This window comes from Mobula hypostoma, chromosome 13, assembly GCF_963921235.1.
Source record: "Mobula hypostoma chromosome 13, sMobHyp1.1, whole genome shotgun sequence".
Lineage (NCBI taxonomy): Eukaryota > Metazoa > Chordata > Chondrichthyes > Myliobatiformes > Myliobatidae > Mobula > Mobula hypostoma.
The window spans coordinates 83,200,823-83,217,638 of record NC_086109.1 but is presented as its reverse complement, the minus strand read 5'-3'; the positions used below and the strand labels follow the sequence as shown (position 1 = coordinate 83,217,638).

The 16,816-nt window shown below is 39.5% G+C and overlaps 1 protein-coding gene and 1 non-coding gene across 4 annotated transcripts in view; one reads left to right on the top strand and one right to left on the bottom strand.

The window, feature by feature from the left end:
- fanci (FA complementation group I) overlaps positions 1 to 15,588 on the bottom strand; it is a 92,370-nt gene extending 76,782 nt beyond the window's left edge. For 2 of the 3 annotated variants that reach the window (XM_063066082.1, XM_063066084.1), the window contains exons 1-10: positions 15,240 to 15,588; positions 14,180 to 14,305; positions 12,542 to 12,614; positions 8,518 to 8,648; positions 4,046 to 4,199; positions 3,828 to 3,885; positions 3,155 to 3,196; positions 2,886 to 3,009; positions 2,590 to 2,675; positions 787 to 919 (exon numbers count right to left, since the gene is read on the bottom strand). In XM_063066082.1, coding sequence (XP_062922152.1) covers positions 787 to 919; positions 2,590 to 2,675; positions 2,886 to 3,009; positions 3,155 to 3,196; positions 3,828 to 3,885; positions 4,046 to 4,199; positions 8,518 to 8,648; positions 12,542 to 12,614; positions 14,180 to 14,263 — 885 coding nt within the window. In that variant the 5' untranslated portion in view covers positions 14,264 to 14,305; positions 15,240 to 15,588. The remainder of the gene's footprint in view (positions 1 to 786; positions 920 to 2,589; positions 2,676 to 2,885; positions 3,010 to 3,154; positions 3,197 to 3,827; positions 3,886 to 4,045; positions 4,200 to 8,517; positions 8,649 to 12,541; positions 12,615 to 14,179; positions 14,306 to 15,239) is intronic. The other variant, XM_063066083.1, reaches the window with a different exon arrangement.
- A 590-nt stretch (positions 15,589 to 16,178) lies between these two features.
- On the top strand, positions 16,179 to 16,251 carry trnar-acg (transfer RNA arginine (anticodon ACG)). Its single transcript has one exon. It is a non-coding gene; the product is annotated as a tRNA-Arg (tRNA).
- Positions 16,252 to 16,816: the final 565 nt, after the last annotated feature.

The window sequence follows — 16,816 nt, the reverse complement described above, 5'->3', positions numbered from 1 at the left end:
AGATTTAAAAAAGAAAGAAAGAAAGATTATCCCAACTTTTGGACAAGCAAGCTTACACACATTTATTCCACAAAGTATCCTCATATTGTAAATAAAAGGCATAAAATATATCTAACAACATACGAAGGCAACTACAGCTTGGAACAATTACCAATTCTAGGCAAGGACAAACTACTGAAACCCTAAACATGGCCAAAAACCTCTAAGGCATGGTAATCTCGCTGGGATGTGGTCATCAACCAGAAAGGCAATTATCAGCCCCATCTCTATAGGACATGAACAGAGGGGGCAGGAGTGAACACATACAAAAATAAAAACATATTTAAACAATTGCTCAGATTTCTCTTCCATGGTCCAAGCATGATCAGACACTCTTTAAATGATGCCTCTTAGCAGGGCCACATATGAGCAGAACCATACATGTGATTTTAAGATAAATGTTAATACAATTTACAATCAGTACAAGTGTCCATTTGCCTATCCTCAGAGGATCTGTAACATATTTCCAGAGATACCCTGGTGCATTCAGATTTTCGATGAAAATCAAAAACACGCCACACCACATGTTAGAATTCCCTGCACAAATTCAAATTCAATTCCTGCCAGACCCTCAGAATCACAATTTTTCTTTGCATCAATCTCCTCTCATTTGCACTAAAGACATTTGAATCCAAATTTCAATATTACCTCAATTGTTTTGTCTCTACTTTGTCATATCCAAGCCCTTCAAGATTTTGCAATAACAGTAAGGCAGAAGCTGTTAACAGAAATTGGACCTTACCACACCTTTAGATATTTGAGTAGGTCACGTCCCAAGTTGTGGTCCAACTTGATAGCAAATACAATGTGAAGAATTATGGTTCCTTCTATGTGACGGATCTGGTCGCTTGGCACAGTTGCAGCTTCCAATTCCATGGACCTTTAAAATGAAAGCCAAAGCCCAAGTCAGCACATGAAAGGAACAGGGAAGCAGTTTATGGAATAGGAAACCCAGAATTTCTACAACATTCAAGAGACTCTAATCAGAAAGCAAGGTATGTGTTGAACATGACTGAAAAGTAAGAAGTTAGTGTTTTTATTGCCGTTAAGTAATTCATCAGACATGGAGAGAGTCAGCTCAGATATATACTCCATGACCACGTTATTAGGTGCAGGAGTGGAGCTTGGTTGGCCTTCTGCTGATGTAGCCCATCCACTTCAAGGTTCGACATGTTGTGCATTCATAGATGCTCTTCTGCACTCCACTGTTGTAACACGTGATTATCTGAGTTACTGTCACCTTCCTGTCAGCTTGAACCAGTCTGGCCATTCTCTTCTAACCGCTCTCATTAACAAGGTGTTTTCTCCCACAGAACTGCCACTCACTAGATTTTTTTTTTGTTTCTTGCACCACTCTTTGTAAGCCCTAGAGATTTTTATGTGCAAAAAAAAAAAAAAAAAAATCACAGACAACAGGAATTCTGCAGATGCTGGAAATTCAAGCAAAATACATCAAAGTTGCTGGTGAACGCAGCAGGCCAAGCAGCATCTATAGGAAGAGGCGCAGTTGACGTTTCAGGCCGAGACCCTTCGTCAGGACTAACTGAAGGAAGAGTGAGTAAGGGATTTGAAAGCTGGAGGGGGAGGGGGAGATGCAAAATGATAGGAGAAGACAGGAGGGGGAGGGATAGAGCCGAGAGCTGGACAGGTGATAGGCAGAAGGGGATACGAGAGGATCATGGGACAGGAGGTCCGGGAAGAAAGACAAGGGGGGGGGTGACCCAGAGGATGGGCAAGAGGTATATTCAGAGGGACAGAGGGAGAAAAAGGAGAGTGAGAGAAAGAATGTGTGCATAAAAATGAGTAACAGATGGGGTACGCGGGGGAGGTGGGGCCTTAGCGGAAGTTAGAGTAGTCGATGTTCATGCCATCAGGTTGGAGGCTACCCAGACGGAATATAAGGTGTTGTTCCTCCAACCTGAGTGTGGCTTCATCTTTACAGTAGAGGAGGCCGTGGATAGACATGTCAGAATGGGAATGGGATGTGGAATTAAAATGTGTGGCCACTGGGAGATCCTGCTTTCTCTGGCGGACAGAGCGTAGATGTTCAGCAAAGCGGTCTACCAGTCTGCGTCGGGTCTCACCAATATATAAAAGGCCACATCGGGAGCACCGGACGCAGTATATCACCCCAGTCGACTCACAGGTGAAGTGATGCCTCACCTGGAAGGACTGTTTGGGGCCCTGAATGGTGGTAAGGGAGGAAGTGTAAGGGCATGTGTAGCACTTGTTCCGCTTACACGGATAAAAAAAAATCACAGATCTAGTTTCTAAGATACTCAAACTACCCTGTTTGACACTAAGGTCAAAATCACTTAGATCACATTTCTTCCCCGTTCTGATGTTTGGTCTGAGCAACATATGAACCTGTTGACCATATCTACATGCGTTTATGCATTGAGTTCCTGCCACATGATTGACTGATAAGATATTTGCATTAACAAGGAGCACAGGCGTACCTAATAAAGTGGCCACTAAGTGTATACTACATTCAGTCCCGATGAACACGGGTATAATGGTCATTTTAAGTCTGAAATGGTTGAAACTCACTCAGTTTCTATCTGTTCTTCTTTTTGCAATTGATCCTGCTGATGGAAAAATGTTATGATTCCTTCCAAAAGAGTTTTCTTACAACCCTGTTGAATCAGAAGAATAAATACCAAAATGCATTGACTTCCAAATTTTTCATCTCCAAATGCAATGCTGCAAATATTATACATACTTCCTTATTGTAAAAAAAATGGCCAAACTACATTTATTAAAATCTGAATCATCATGAAGAACTGATGTCGATCATCAAATCTTAGATTGCCACAACACCACCAACAGCCTTTCTACCATCTTACCTTAGCAGAAAGGAGGAGTAACTGGTAGACAAGTGGAGGCAGCTCCTGCAAATCCAATGTAGGGAACATCTTCAGAACCTTTGCCATAACAAACTGAAGTTCTTCTGTACTGACAGGTACATCCCTTTAAGAATGAGAGCAAATAAGAATATCCATTTACATATAGTGTTTATATCATGAAATTCACTTAAATGAAGATGTTGTTTTTATTTTGCTTCCCTCCCTCATAAAAATCAGTGATTAAACTAACCAAGCTACGCAAACTTTACCTAAACATGGACGTGAGGTGAATCAAGCACTTTGGATCCCATCTGAAAAAAAAAAATTCAAACTATGAAGAATATAGTCACAACATTCATTTATCCAAAAAGAATTCCAAGAATAACTTAAACATAAAAATATATATAGTTCTTATATACCCAACTAAATATAAGATGGAGATGGAAATACAAATGCAGAATGATGGATACTTGGGAGTGATGTGCTCCATTTCTAGGCCAAACAGTCTCTTGACTCTGACTCATAAATCCGACAGTGGAACCAGCCACAGGGATATGTGACACAGTTAATCTACAGTCATTTGCTGCTTTACAGCTTGCACGGGCACTTTCTGGAGAAAACAGAGGGAGATCTCCACAGGCATTTTGCACCCCATTACCCACCACTCAAAATACAGAAAAGCTAATCCTGGAACAATTTACTAAGTAGTAAATGACATTTTTAGAACAGTACTACACATGTTGTGAGGATTTACAGGAGAGAAGAAAGTGAAAAACTTTGCAACTTAAGATTTCATAACATAATAAATTACCAAGAACCTTTCCTGTTCAATAGATTTTATACTTTTGTGGTTCACTGCTTCTTGGTCAAGCATCTAATTCCCAAACTAGCTCCCGCTAACAATATGATTATTTTCACACAGTCAGACATGTTGCTACTTGCCTACTTGAGCATAAAGTGTTTATCAACTGCTTTTTATATTCTTCACCACACAAATGACCTGGCAAAACAAACAGAACAAAACCATGTAATGTTATACATCACAAGCTATTAAAATCCCTTAAAAGGTAGGCCATTTATGACAAAAATGTTTTAAACAAGATCAGGGAACGAAACATAATACGTGCCTCACTTCATGCAGTTAAACTAATTTTGCCTACCTCCAGCATAATTTAGGCTTTCTTGAGTGGCCAGAACAGTAAGTATTGTAGGGAACAAATCCAGCGATTTGCCATTCATAATGCAGCCTCCTTTGATGGCATCAACATACAGACTTGCTAATTCAGCTAGAGTAGCTCCAGGCAACTGGTGAGCCTAAAATCACAATATCAGATTATGAGAACAGTATTTATTTATCCCAAATGGATCCCGTAACTTGTAAATCACCATCACACTCCACCATTCGTTTAATCATTATGTAAATATATACTTCAGTCACAAGAACTGGAGAGCTGGTGTACATTATTTCCTCTAGAACTGAAATAAATCTCGATTTCAAAGAAATAGTTAGTATCACTAATGGTGAACATTCAGCCTGGTGAACTATCTGGTTAACTAATGTCTTTTATAGAAGGCAATCTACCATCAAAACAAGAACCCACAAAGTGTTCTCAGAAATGCTGATCACCATATTCCACAAAGGTATATTTAAAATTAAGCTCGCCATCTCTTATGTGATAGTGATATCACAGGAATTGTGGATATATAGGTTTTTTCCTCCGAAAACAATACCGCTGTTTCAATGGAGGAGTTTGTGTATAATGGATACCAACTAAATCATCTTCTCTACTAGTAATGACTACTTTTTAAAAAAGTGGTTGAATAGAACTACACAATTTTTAAACGCCCAATTACTGAACAATCTAGGAACACTAGCTCATTATTCCTCTTTTGTACTATTTATTCTGTAACTTGCAGTAATTTTTATATCTTGCACTGTACGACTACTGCAAAACAACAAATTTTTTGACATATGTCAGTGATAATAAAACCAATTCTGATTCTAAATATCAACGGTCAATGTAAATTTATTATCGAAGTGCATGTATGTCACCATATACAACCTGAGATTTGTTTTCTTGCGGGAAAACTCAATAAATCTATGAGAATAACCATAACAGAATCAATGAAAGACCACACCAACTTGGGCATTGAACCAGAGTGCAGAAGACAACAGATTATGCAAATACAAAATGAAAGAAATAATAACAGTAAATAAATAACCAATAAATGTAGAGAACATGAGATGAGGAGTCCTTGAAAGTAAGTCCATGGGTTGTGGGAATATTTCAATGATGGGACCAATGAGGTTGAGTGAAGTTATCCCCTTTCGCTCAAGAACCTGATGGTTGAGGGGTAATAACTGTTCCTGAACCTGGTAGTGTGAGTCCTGAGGATCATGTACCCTCTTCTTGATATCAGCAACGAGAAGAAAGCACATCCTGGGTGGTGGGGGTCCCTACTTTCCTACAACTGCATTTCATGTATTGGTGCTCAATGGTGGGGAGGGCTTTACTCATGATGGACTGGGGCATATCTACTACTTCTTGCAGGATTTTCCATTCAAGGGCATTGGTGTTTCCATACCAGGCTGTATGCAGCCAGTCAACACTCCCCACTACACTTTTATAGAAGATTGTCAAAGTTTTCTTCATAATTGCACTTTCATCCTGGGCCCAGGACAGATCCTCTGAAATAACAACAAGATATTTAAAATTGCTGACCCTCTAGTCTTCTTATCCTCCAATGAGGACTGGCTCATGAACCTCTGGTTTCCTTCTCCTGAAGTCAATAATCAGCTTCTTGGTGTTGCGGTATTGAGTAAGAGGTTGTTGTTATGGGACCACTCAGCCAGATCTTCAGTCTCCCTCCTGTATGCTGATTCATCACCACCTTTAATTCAGCCTACAGCTATGGCATCGTCAATAAATTTGAGGATGGCATTGGAGCTGTGCTTAGACACACAGTCATAAGTGTAGCCCTACATTGAAAGCATAAGCACGCATGCATTTGTATACATGCATTGATCTGGATACTTTGTAGGTATTTGCTTTACAATTGAGAGCTTGGCCAAGGTAATAACATCTTAGCAAACTAAATTATCCACCAAGGTAATGCAGCAGATGGCACAACGCTTTTAAGCACGACGACTATAGTCATAGTCATACTTTATTGATCCCGAGGGAAATTGGTTTTCATTACAGTTGCACCATAAATAATTAAATAGTAATATGCAAATTATGCCAGTAAATTATGAAATAAGTCCAGGACCAGCCTATTGGCTCAGGGTGTCTGACCCTCCAAGGGAGGAGTTGTAAAGTTTGATGGCCACAGTCAGGAATAACTTCCTATGACGCTCTGTGCTGCATCTCGGTGGAATGAGTCTCTGGCTGAATGTACTCCTGTGCCCAACCAGACCATTATGTAGTGGATGGGAGACATTGTCCAAGATGGCATGCAACTTGGACAACATTGTCTTTTCAGACACCACCATCAGAGAGTCCAGTTCCATCCCCACAACATCACTGGCCTTGCGAATGAGTTTGTTGATCCTGTTGGTGTTGACTATACAAAAGATCAGGGTTTGATTCCCACAGCTGTCTGCAAGGAGTTTGCTTGTTCTCCCCGTGATTGCGTGGGTTGCCTCTCAAATCCCAAAGACATACAGGTTAGGGTCAGTAAATTGTGAGAATGCTATGTTGGCGCCGGAAGTCCAGTGACACAGCACAACCCTCACTATATGTTCTGATTTACACGTGACAAATAAAGCTAATCTCTTAAACTCACCCTCTGAAAGCTTTACCTCACAAGTACCTTTGTTCATGTCACTTTCTCTCACTCAAATTCTAGTCAACTGCACTCAGTGGACACTTTATTGGGTACACCTGTTTGCCAATGCAAATATCTAATCAGACAATCATGTGACAGCAGCTCAATGCAGACATAGTGAAGAGTTCCAGTTCTTGTTCAGACCAAACATATGAATGAGGAAGAAATGTGATCTAAGTGACTTGACTGTGGAATGATCATTGGTCCCAGATGAAGCCGTTGAAACTGCTGATCTCCTGGGATTTTCACGCAAAACAATCTCTAGAGTTTACAGAGACAGAAAATAAAAAAAAAACATCCAGTGACTGCCAATTCTGTGCGTGAAAATGCCCTGGTACTGAGAAGTCAGAAGAGAATGGTTAGACTGGTTCAAGTGGACAGGAAGGCAATAGTAATTCAAATAACTATATCACAACAGTGGTGTGCAGAAGAGCAACTCTGAACACATAACACATCAAACCTTGAAGTGAGTAGGCCACAGCAGCAGAAGGTCACACCAGGTTCCATTCATGTACCTAATGAAGTGACCACTGAGTGTATAATTGTTGATTTAGAAACATAGAAAATAGGTACAGGAGTAGTCCATTCAGCCCTTCGAGCCTGCACCACCATTCAGTATGATCATGGCTGATCATCCAACTCAGAACCCTGTACCAGCCTTCCCTCCATACCCCCAATCCCTTTAGCCACAAGGGCCATATCTAACTCCCTCTTAAATATAGCCAATGAACTGGCCTCAACTGTTTCCTGTGGCAGAGAATTCCACAGATTCACCACTCTGTGTGTGAAGAAGTTTTTGCTAATCTCAGTCCTAAGAGGCTTATTACGCTGATTATCCTGACTTGCAACCGACAGTGATCTTTATTTAAAGCAGTTATGCTCTTTTCTAAATCTGTGCCCCATTTCTTGGTTCATAGCCTCAATGTTTCTTTGTACAATGAACAGACAACTGGTTTTGTGTTGAATTAAATCAATTGGAGATCAGCATCAGGTTTAATATCACTGGTATATGTTATGAGGTATGTTGTTTTACTGCAGCAGTACACTGCAATACATAATAAAAACTATAAAATACAATAATAGATACAATTAAATGAATTTAGTGCAAAGAGAAAAAAAAAATTGTTTGGTAGTTTAAATGGGTTCATTGTCCATTCAGAAATCTGATGGCAATGGGGAAGAACCTGTTCTTAAGACATTGAGAAACCAAATTAGCACCCATATCTATAAGCCTTCTGATGGGCCTCAATACCCCCAACATTCTCACTGCATCTACATCTCATGCCAAGTTTGTTCTGCTAGGTTCAACAGACTTCCAAATAAATTAACCCACAACTCCATGATACATACATTACCAAGGTATCATTTAACTTGTTTTTAGTTTGCATTCTCCCACCTTTTTAAATTTCTCACCAGTAATGAACGTTACTTAGTCAGTTATTTTCATACTCTTAAAACTGGAACCACATTTTATTTCCTATCCTAAAGAAAACCAGTGCTACTTTATTAAACATTTGTTAGAGTGCAGGTCACCTATAGTGTGAAAAATGAATTAACTTTTCAGTAAAATGTGATGGTGTGAACTTTCACATGTAAACAAAATCAATATCCATTGAAGTAGAATTTTTACATGTGTTACATAACTACAGTAGGGCACAAAGCAGCTTGTGGGTCAATTTTCATGCAGATTTTAAATAGATTACATATTTATGGGCTTTGGAAGCAAGATATGGTTAATAAATAATGCTGAACACTACAAATATTAACATTTATTGAGAAATCATAAAACTTTTTCACAACTTACCTCAAGCATCAGCAAACCAATCATGTCTGTTGCTATTTCTGATTGAAGGTCTCCTGATTCAATCAGTTGCATGCAGTGTTTATAAACAAAAAGCCTCCTACAAATTCCTTCATTTTCAGAGCATGGGGAACCTATACAGAAAAAAACCCAAAAAGTAATAATAAACCAGCATTACAGTACTGTGCAAAAGTCTTAGGCACCCTAGATCTTGTATGTACATTTTGTTTTAGATCTTATTTTTGTCTTCTGAATTAGTAAGTACAAAAGAGCACATTTTAGTTTTAGCTTTCAGGAGTCATCTTTGTCTATCTTTTCGGAACCCTCTTTAATGGGTTCATATTCTTCCTATGAAGACATATGAAATGAGCAATACTAAGCCACGAAGGTGAGTATACAAAATTTTGTGAGGTATCAATAGGATAAATGCAAGCAGGTTTTTTCCACAGAGGCTAGTGAGACTAGAACTAGAGGTCATAAATTAGGAATGAAAGGTGAAATATTTAAGGAGAACCTGAAGGGGAGCTTCTTCACTCAGAGTGGTGAGAGTGTGGAACAAGCTGCCAGCGAAACTGGTAGATGCAGGTTCCATTCAACACTTAAGAAAAATTTGGGATATGTACATGGATGGGAGGGGTATGGGGGGCTGTGGTCCAGGTACTGGTGAATGGGACGAGGCAGAATAATAGTTTGGCATGGACAAGACAAAGGGGCCTCTTTCTGTGCTGTAGTGCTCTATGAGTACGTATTTGCCCATCGACCCTCTTCCATTAATTGTCAAGATCATACTGTTCATCTACATCAATGTATTTCCCTGCCATCATCTTTGTGTCTCATTTCCTTCAACACCCAGAAATCTATTGATCTCTGCGTTCAATAAACACAAAGACTGAACCCCTACAGCCCTGTAGTGGAGAAAATTCCTAAGATGCATTATCCTCTGCATCAATCAAGTTCTTCCATCTTAGTCCACAGTGGCCTATCACACATTCTGATTGCGATCACTAGGTCTAAAGTACTGTACAAGTCTTAGGCACACGTTTTAAAAAAATTCTGTAAAATTCAAAAATAATGAAATGTTTCTAAGTATCAGAAAATGTACTACAAAGAGCAGTGAACAGTAAAAATCTAAATCAAATCAATACTTGGTGTGACCACCCTTTGCCTTTAAAACTGAATCAATTCTCTTAGGTACATGGTTGTTCAGTTTTATAAGAAAATAGGCTGGTAGGTTGTTCCTAGCATCTTGCAGAACTTGCCACAGTTCTTCTGCAGACTTTGGCTGTCTCGCTTGCTTCTGTCTCTCCAGGTAATCCCAGAGAGCCTCAATGATGTTGAGATCAGGCCTCTGTGGAGGCCATACCATAAAAGAAATTTAGCATGCCTAAAACATTTGCACGGCACTCTAGACTTCTCAGGCCAGAGGAAACTATCCTTCCTGTTGATCCTTGCAAGAATTTTGTATGACTCAATGAAGTCCCTTCTCATTCTTCCAAATTCAGGAGTACGTAGACTTGGTCTACTGAATTTCTCATACACAAAACCCATTATCCCTGAATCAATCTAGGAAATCCTCACTGAGCTCCTCAAAACCTTGTGCAACTTTTCTAGGAAGAAGACCAAAGCTCCACTTACAATCATAACAAGGCTATAAATAATTGCAGTAAAATATCTTTACTTCTGTATTCAAACCCTCTTGGAATGAAAACCAACATATCATTTACCTTCCTAACTGTCTGATCCATTTCCCGGCCATCTTTCAATTATGTGTTCAATGACACCCAGGTTTCTTTGAATATTAATATTAGCCAAAATCTTACCATTTATATAATAAAAAAACCCTCTCAACACCATTCCCCTGTATTCTCTCTGTAACCTTTGACACTCTTACTCGTCAAGAACATATCAACCTCCACTTTAAATATACCCAATGACTCGGCCTCCACAGCTGATGGTTGCACTGAATTCCAAAGATTTACCACACTCTGGCTAAATTATTCTTCACTTCTGTTCTAAAGGGACATCCTACAATTCCGAGGCTTTACCCTCTAGTCCTAGATTCTCCCACTATAGGAAACATTTTCACTACATACACTCTATCTAGGCCTTTCAATATTTGATAGTTTTCATTTAGATTCTCCTCTCATTTTTCTAAACTCCAGCGAGTACAGGTCCAGAGCCATCAAATGTTAACCCTGTCATTATCAGAATCATTCTCGTGAACCTCCTCTGGAACCTCTCCAATGCCAGCACATCCTTTCTTGATTAAGGGGCCCAAAACCAAAACTGTTCACAATACTCCAAGTGTAGCCTGACCAATGCCTTACAAAGCCTCAGCATTAGATCCTTGCCTTTTTATTTTGAGCACCAAAGTCAATCACTTCACGTTATTTCATTTGCTATGTTTCTACCCCCTCAAACAGTTTACTTAAATCCACTGAACCCTTACACCCTCCTACCCACTCACAATTTCACCCAATTTTATATTACCAGCAAACTTAGACTGTTAGTGTACGTAGTTGAAAACTGGGCCCTAAGCACTGATCCCTATGGTATTCACTAGACATAAATACTCATTCAACGACTTCCATTCTTTGTTTTCCGTTCAAAGTCAGATTGTCAATCTATTTCAATATGTTACCCCAAATCTATTTCAGTATGTTACCCCACACTCTGTGCACTCTAAACTCGTTGAACGATGTCTTGTGTGAGACCTTATTAAAAGCCTTCTTAAAATCCAAATATCCCATTTTCCCTTATTCATGCTGTGAGTCACATCCTCGAAAGACCTCCAGATCTGTTGGAACAGTATTGTACTTTTGTAGAACCACATCAACTCTGCCCAATCTTATTATTCCTTTCAAGGTGTTCTCTGATTACGTTCTTCATTTCAGATTCCAGTACTTTTTCCCTAATTCTGATGCTGGGATAACACTTCAGTACTTTTTTTTTTAAATCTCTCCCTGCCCCCACACATTCTTAAATTGTGGAGTCACGTTTGCTACCCTCCAATTCTCAGAAGTAATTCCTGAACCAAGAGAATTTTGGATAAAGATAACCTGAATATTTACAAACTATGAGATGTTAGTTACCAGGTCTTTGGGATTCACTAACAACTTCAGCACTTTTTAAAAATCCATTCTTTTTTCTTTTAGTTCCTTATTCTTACCAGACTCATGGTTCAATGGAATTTTTGACAAGTATTTTGTGTTCACCTTCGAACAAAGACAAAAGACAGCCATTTGACCTTTTGACAATTCCTAATTCCCTGAAAAAAAATTCTCACCTCACTAGCTGTAAGAAATCTACATTGGTGTTCTCCAGCCATATCATATTCCTATAGATGCTCTTGCAGGACACTTATGTTAATTGCCAATTCTTCTGTTTATTTACCACCCGGTGAAAATACTATGCTAAATTAGTAAAAAATCATTTCTATGCATTAGACAGCTGTGACCCTACAACAATCATACATTTTCCATACTAATGACTCTTCTCATTCCATCCTGTTAGGTACCATGTACACTCAATCTTGGCCATTCAATTAGAGAATAGAGTTGTTCTACATCATAGATGATTCTTCAGGCAGTCCTGGTGGCAGGATTTATTGGGTGAATCTCTGTCCTTTTACATGTCTTGGAGGCCAAATCACTGGGTACATTGACAATTAGTAGGGGAATGAAAGGATACGGGGAGATGGTAGGAGACTGGGGCCGAGTATGCTCTTTGTGTATTGCTTTTATCCTGCTGAGTTCCCACACACCCTCCTCAACTACATTTGTCCAAATTGAGGCAATAAATTTATGCCAATCAATCATGGGAGGTGGCAGTGTCAAATGGATCTGTTCGTTACGGTTAGAGTTAATAAGTTGTGGGCATGCTACATTGGTACCGGAAACATGACGACACTTGCAGGCTGACCAGCACAATCCTCACTGATTTGATGCAAACAATGCATTTCATGTTTTGATATAGACATGACAAATAAAGTTAAACTTTATAATCTACCTGCTTAAAAAGAACTGACCTTTAAAAATAGCTCTGACAAGCATTCCAATGTCCTTCCCTTTCAACGCATGACTTGTTATCAAAGTGCCAATCTGAAACAAATGGAGTAATGGAATTCAAAATATAATTTTAGACTAAGTAGCTATGGATCAAGGACTGCATTACAGAGGCTCAATCTTATATGTCACATCATTCACAAAGTCACTCTGGTTACAATCTCCTTACAAGCAATTAGCACATTTCAAAGTACATAAGTATATGTGCTGGAATGAAGCATTAATAAAAGATTTGGCCTATAAAAAGTGGTTTTGGAGGAGTATGCCAATATTTATACCTTTAAATTATATATTTGAATGCAGCATATGTATCATTTGAAGTAAAAGAAAACATTAAGTATTAACAAAAATGTTAATACTTAATTCCCATTCCCATGTCAGTCTACGGCATTCTCTACTGCCATGATGAGGTCACTGTCAGGCCTCATGAAGAACAACACCCGATATTCCATTTGCATAGCCTCCAACCTTACGGAATGAACATTGATTTAGAAACACAGAAATCTACAGCATATTACAAGCTCTTTGGCCCACAATGTAGTGCCGACCATGTAACCTACTCCAGAAGCTACCTAGAATTTCTCCACCACATAGCCCTTTATTTTTCTAAGCTCTATGTACCTACCTCAGAGTCTCTTAAAAGACCCTGTTGTATTCGCGTCTACCATCTGTGCTGATAATGCATTCTATGCACTCACCACTCTGTGTGGGGAAAAATTTACTTCTGACATCCCCCTTGTACTACTTCCAAGCACCTTAAAACTATGCCCCCTCATGTTAGTCATTTCAATCCTGGCTATCCACAGGATCAATACCTCTCACCATCTTATACACCTCTATCAGGTCACCTCTCATCCTCCGTCACTCCAAGGAGAAAAGGCCAAGTTCACTCAACCAATTCTCATAAGGCATGCTCTCCAATCCAGGCAACATCCTTGTAAATCTCCTATGCACCCTTTCTATAGTTTCCACATCCTTCCTGCAGTGAGGTGACCAGAACTGAACACAGTACTCCAAGTAGCATCTAACTAAAGTCTTATATAGCTGTAACATTACTTCACGACTCTTGAACTCAATTGATTTCTACAATTTCTGGTATTTTCTCCTCCTTCCCTGCTTCTCTATTCCCTATTCTGGCTCCCCCTCTTACCCCTTCCCATCTCCTCCCCTGCCCATCACTTCCCTCTGGTTTCCCTCCTCCTTCTCTTTCTCCCATGGTCCACTCTCCTCTTCTATCAGATTCCTTCTTCTTCAGCCCCTTACTTCCTCCAGCTATTACCTCCCAGCATCTCACTTCATCCCCCCCTCCCCCACCCACCCACCTACCTACCCCTCTCATATCAACAGTCAGCTTTTACTCTTTCTCATCCCCCCACCTTCTTACTCTGGCTTCTTCCCCTTTCGTTTCCAGTCTTGATGAAGTGTCTTGGTCCAAAATGTCGATTGTTTATTCCCACCATAGATGCTGCCTGGCATGTAGAGTTCCACCAGCATTTTGAGAGTGTTACTGTAGATTTCCAGCATCTCAAGAATTTCGTGTTCACAAAAATGTATTTTAAACCCGTCACTGATTTGAAAAAATGTGGAAATACTGCAATTACCTCCTGCTCTTTCATGTGCTTCAGGCATTGTTGCAATCCTTCTGTATCCTCTGCTGCAGCCAAATACAGAACCTTCTGATCCATCTCAGCTCATATAAAAGCAACACTGAAATTATTAGGTATTACCTTAACAAGAAAAACAATGTTTTGTGAACAGGCCATGTCAAAGAATTCCTTATGTAATGTTCAAATGTCTCAGGAGGTCTTACTCTCAATGACCAATTCCAGCAAAAATAAAATCCTGATGAATAAAAAGAAGAACTGCTAGCTAATCTGGTTGGAATCCAGATCTAGAATTTAGAAAGCATAATTACAGTATATATAATTCAGCAGATCAACAGTGCAGACCCCAGTGTATGCCACACTGTCATCGATGCTGTTATAAATGCAACTGTATTTTGTTTTGTCCTGGAGAGTTTTAGAAGGAAGGCAATGCCACAGAGTGTCACCATTATATAATATGCAAACCTCTTTATTGTAACTTAAATGAAAAAAAAACTTTGTCCAGGCCCAAATCCTAAGCCACTGTTTACCCTAATAGCAGAGCAATACAGTCATACTACTTTTGGAAATTTGATTGGGACTTAGGAAAAAGATAAACTACAAAGCTCAGTATAAAAAGGGTTAGCAGCGACCATCGCCACAAATTGTATGGAGATAAGAAAGAGACAAAACACATCACAGCAACCAAAGCAAATATGTCACTCCATGTCGTTTAAAATTACAACCTTTAACTATTTCTAAAATACATTTTCACAAATTAATTAATTTCAATAAAATAAACTCCAATCTAGGAACACCAATTGCAAATATCTGAACTCCAATACCACTTCAACTGAAGGCATTCCAAATGTATGTTCTACATATAATTCAGTATTTTAGCTCTAATGGTTTAATTTTTTAAAAACATTGGGCAATCACTATTAATCAGACAGAAATGCAATATCGTCAGTCCAGCAAAAGAAGGGTTTTCTCCTGGCGTAGAGAGTCCATCCTCTCAGACCAGTGGAAAGGAGAGGAAACAATAATCATTCCAGCACAGCTGGCGAGGTAGGTTCACCTTGTCTTTCCTCATTTTAGAGCAGTGACAGGTATATTTCTCTCAGTAGTGGGCATGCACCGGTTGAGACAAGTGGGTTCCTTTGGGACAGTGAGAGACACCACTCACCCCTGTACCAGAATGTGTCGTGGCGAGGGTACACAACGAAGCTTGTATCACTATCAGTAATGCACCAACTATACCCAGATGTAAACATCGCCCCTGATCGGCAAGAGGCCCATATTTAACTCTTGACCGACACTGTCCTCTCTGCTTGCTGGAAGCCAAGTTGCGAGCTAGAAGTCGCTGAACCACAGGCTCAAACTCCCTCACAGCACACATTAACGCGCGCTCTGAACCTTACCTCCGCCATCACACCTCCCGCGCAAATACCGCCATCCCATTGGCCACTGCTCAAGCCAATCTTCCTTTTTATTTGTCCAACGAAAAGCCAATCAGGATAAGGAAACTGTGAGGGAACGTCGTGATTTTATTGGTCCAAACCCAAAACTTAAGGCGGGCAAATAGCAATTGGATCTTTCTTGGATCGGTCATAGTCAATGGACAGATAAACTGTCAATCAACTGTTCTATCTTCTGTTTGGTTTGTTCACATGAATGGGAATATAATATACGAATGCTGCAATTAAAATTCAAATAAAATAGCAAGTAAATCCCAACAAAAGCAGCTTCGGGAGATAAATTGCATTCATGAATGAATTAAATCGATTTTCAAAATGCAAATGACAGAAGGAAAAAATAACTTTATAAATTCGGTCCGTAGAAATTTTACTCATCGATCAGACATATTTTCAATTAATCCAAAGTCAGAGCCACAACGATTGATTGCGGTGCCTTTGGCTGTTTTGTGGCGTTGGCAAAATCTAGAAAGTATCGCAGACATACATTTAACATCGTTTGAAACGGATTCCTATGACTAAAAGTCAGATTATTTTCTGTAGGGCCAGTGGCGCAATGGATAACGCGTCTGACTACGGATCAGAAGATTCTAGGTTCGACTCCTGGCTGGCTCGGAATCTTTTTCATAATTAAGCGTTTTCTAAAATAAATTCCACTTTTATGTTTCTGCTTTGTATGTGTCGTTGGATTTCTGATTTGTGGCATATTATTTAATATCCATGAGCTGATAATGGGTAATTTTACTTTTTAAAAAAGTGCACTTCAGAAGCACGTATTTTCGTGCGAGGATTGAAATACAACTAATGTTACTGTTTCACAGATAATATAAGTAAATCCACGCTTCCGTGTGTTGTGTAACGAAGTGTGGAGATTGGACGTTCTCCTCCCTCTCTGTTCAGATTTCATCCCACATCCCTAAAATATGCTGTCATGAGAGACTGCGGATGCTGGAATCTGGAGCAAGGGAAAAAAACGGTGGAGGAACTCACCTGGTCAGGGTCAGGCAATAACTGTGTCAGAAGATCTCCAACTAGCATACACTGCCAGTCCACTTAATTACATTAGCCATCGTGCAACATCGATAATATTTCCATATGCACATCCGCCCTGGACCCACGTCACCTCGAAGGTTCAAAGCTTCATTTATTATCAAAGGATGTATGCAGTATAGAATTCTCT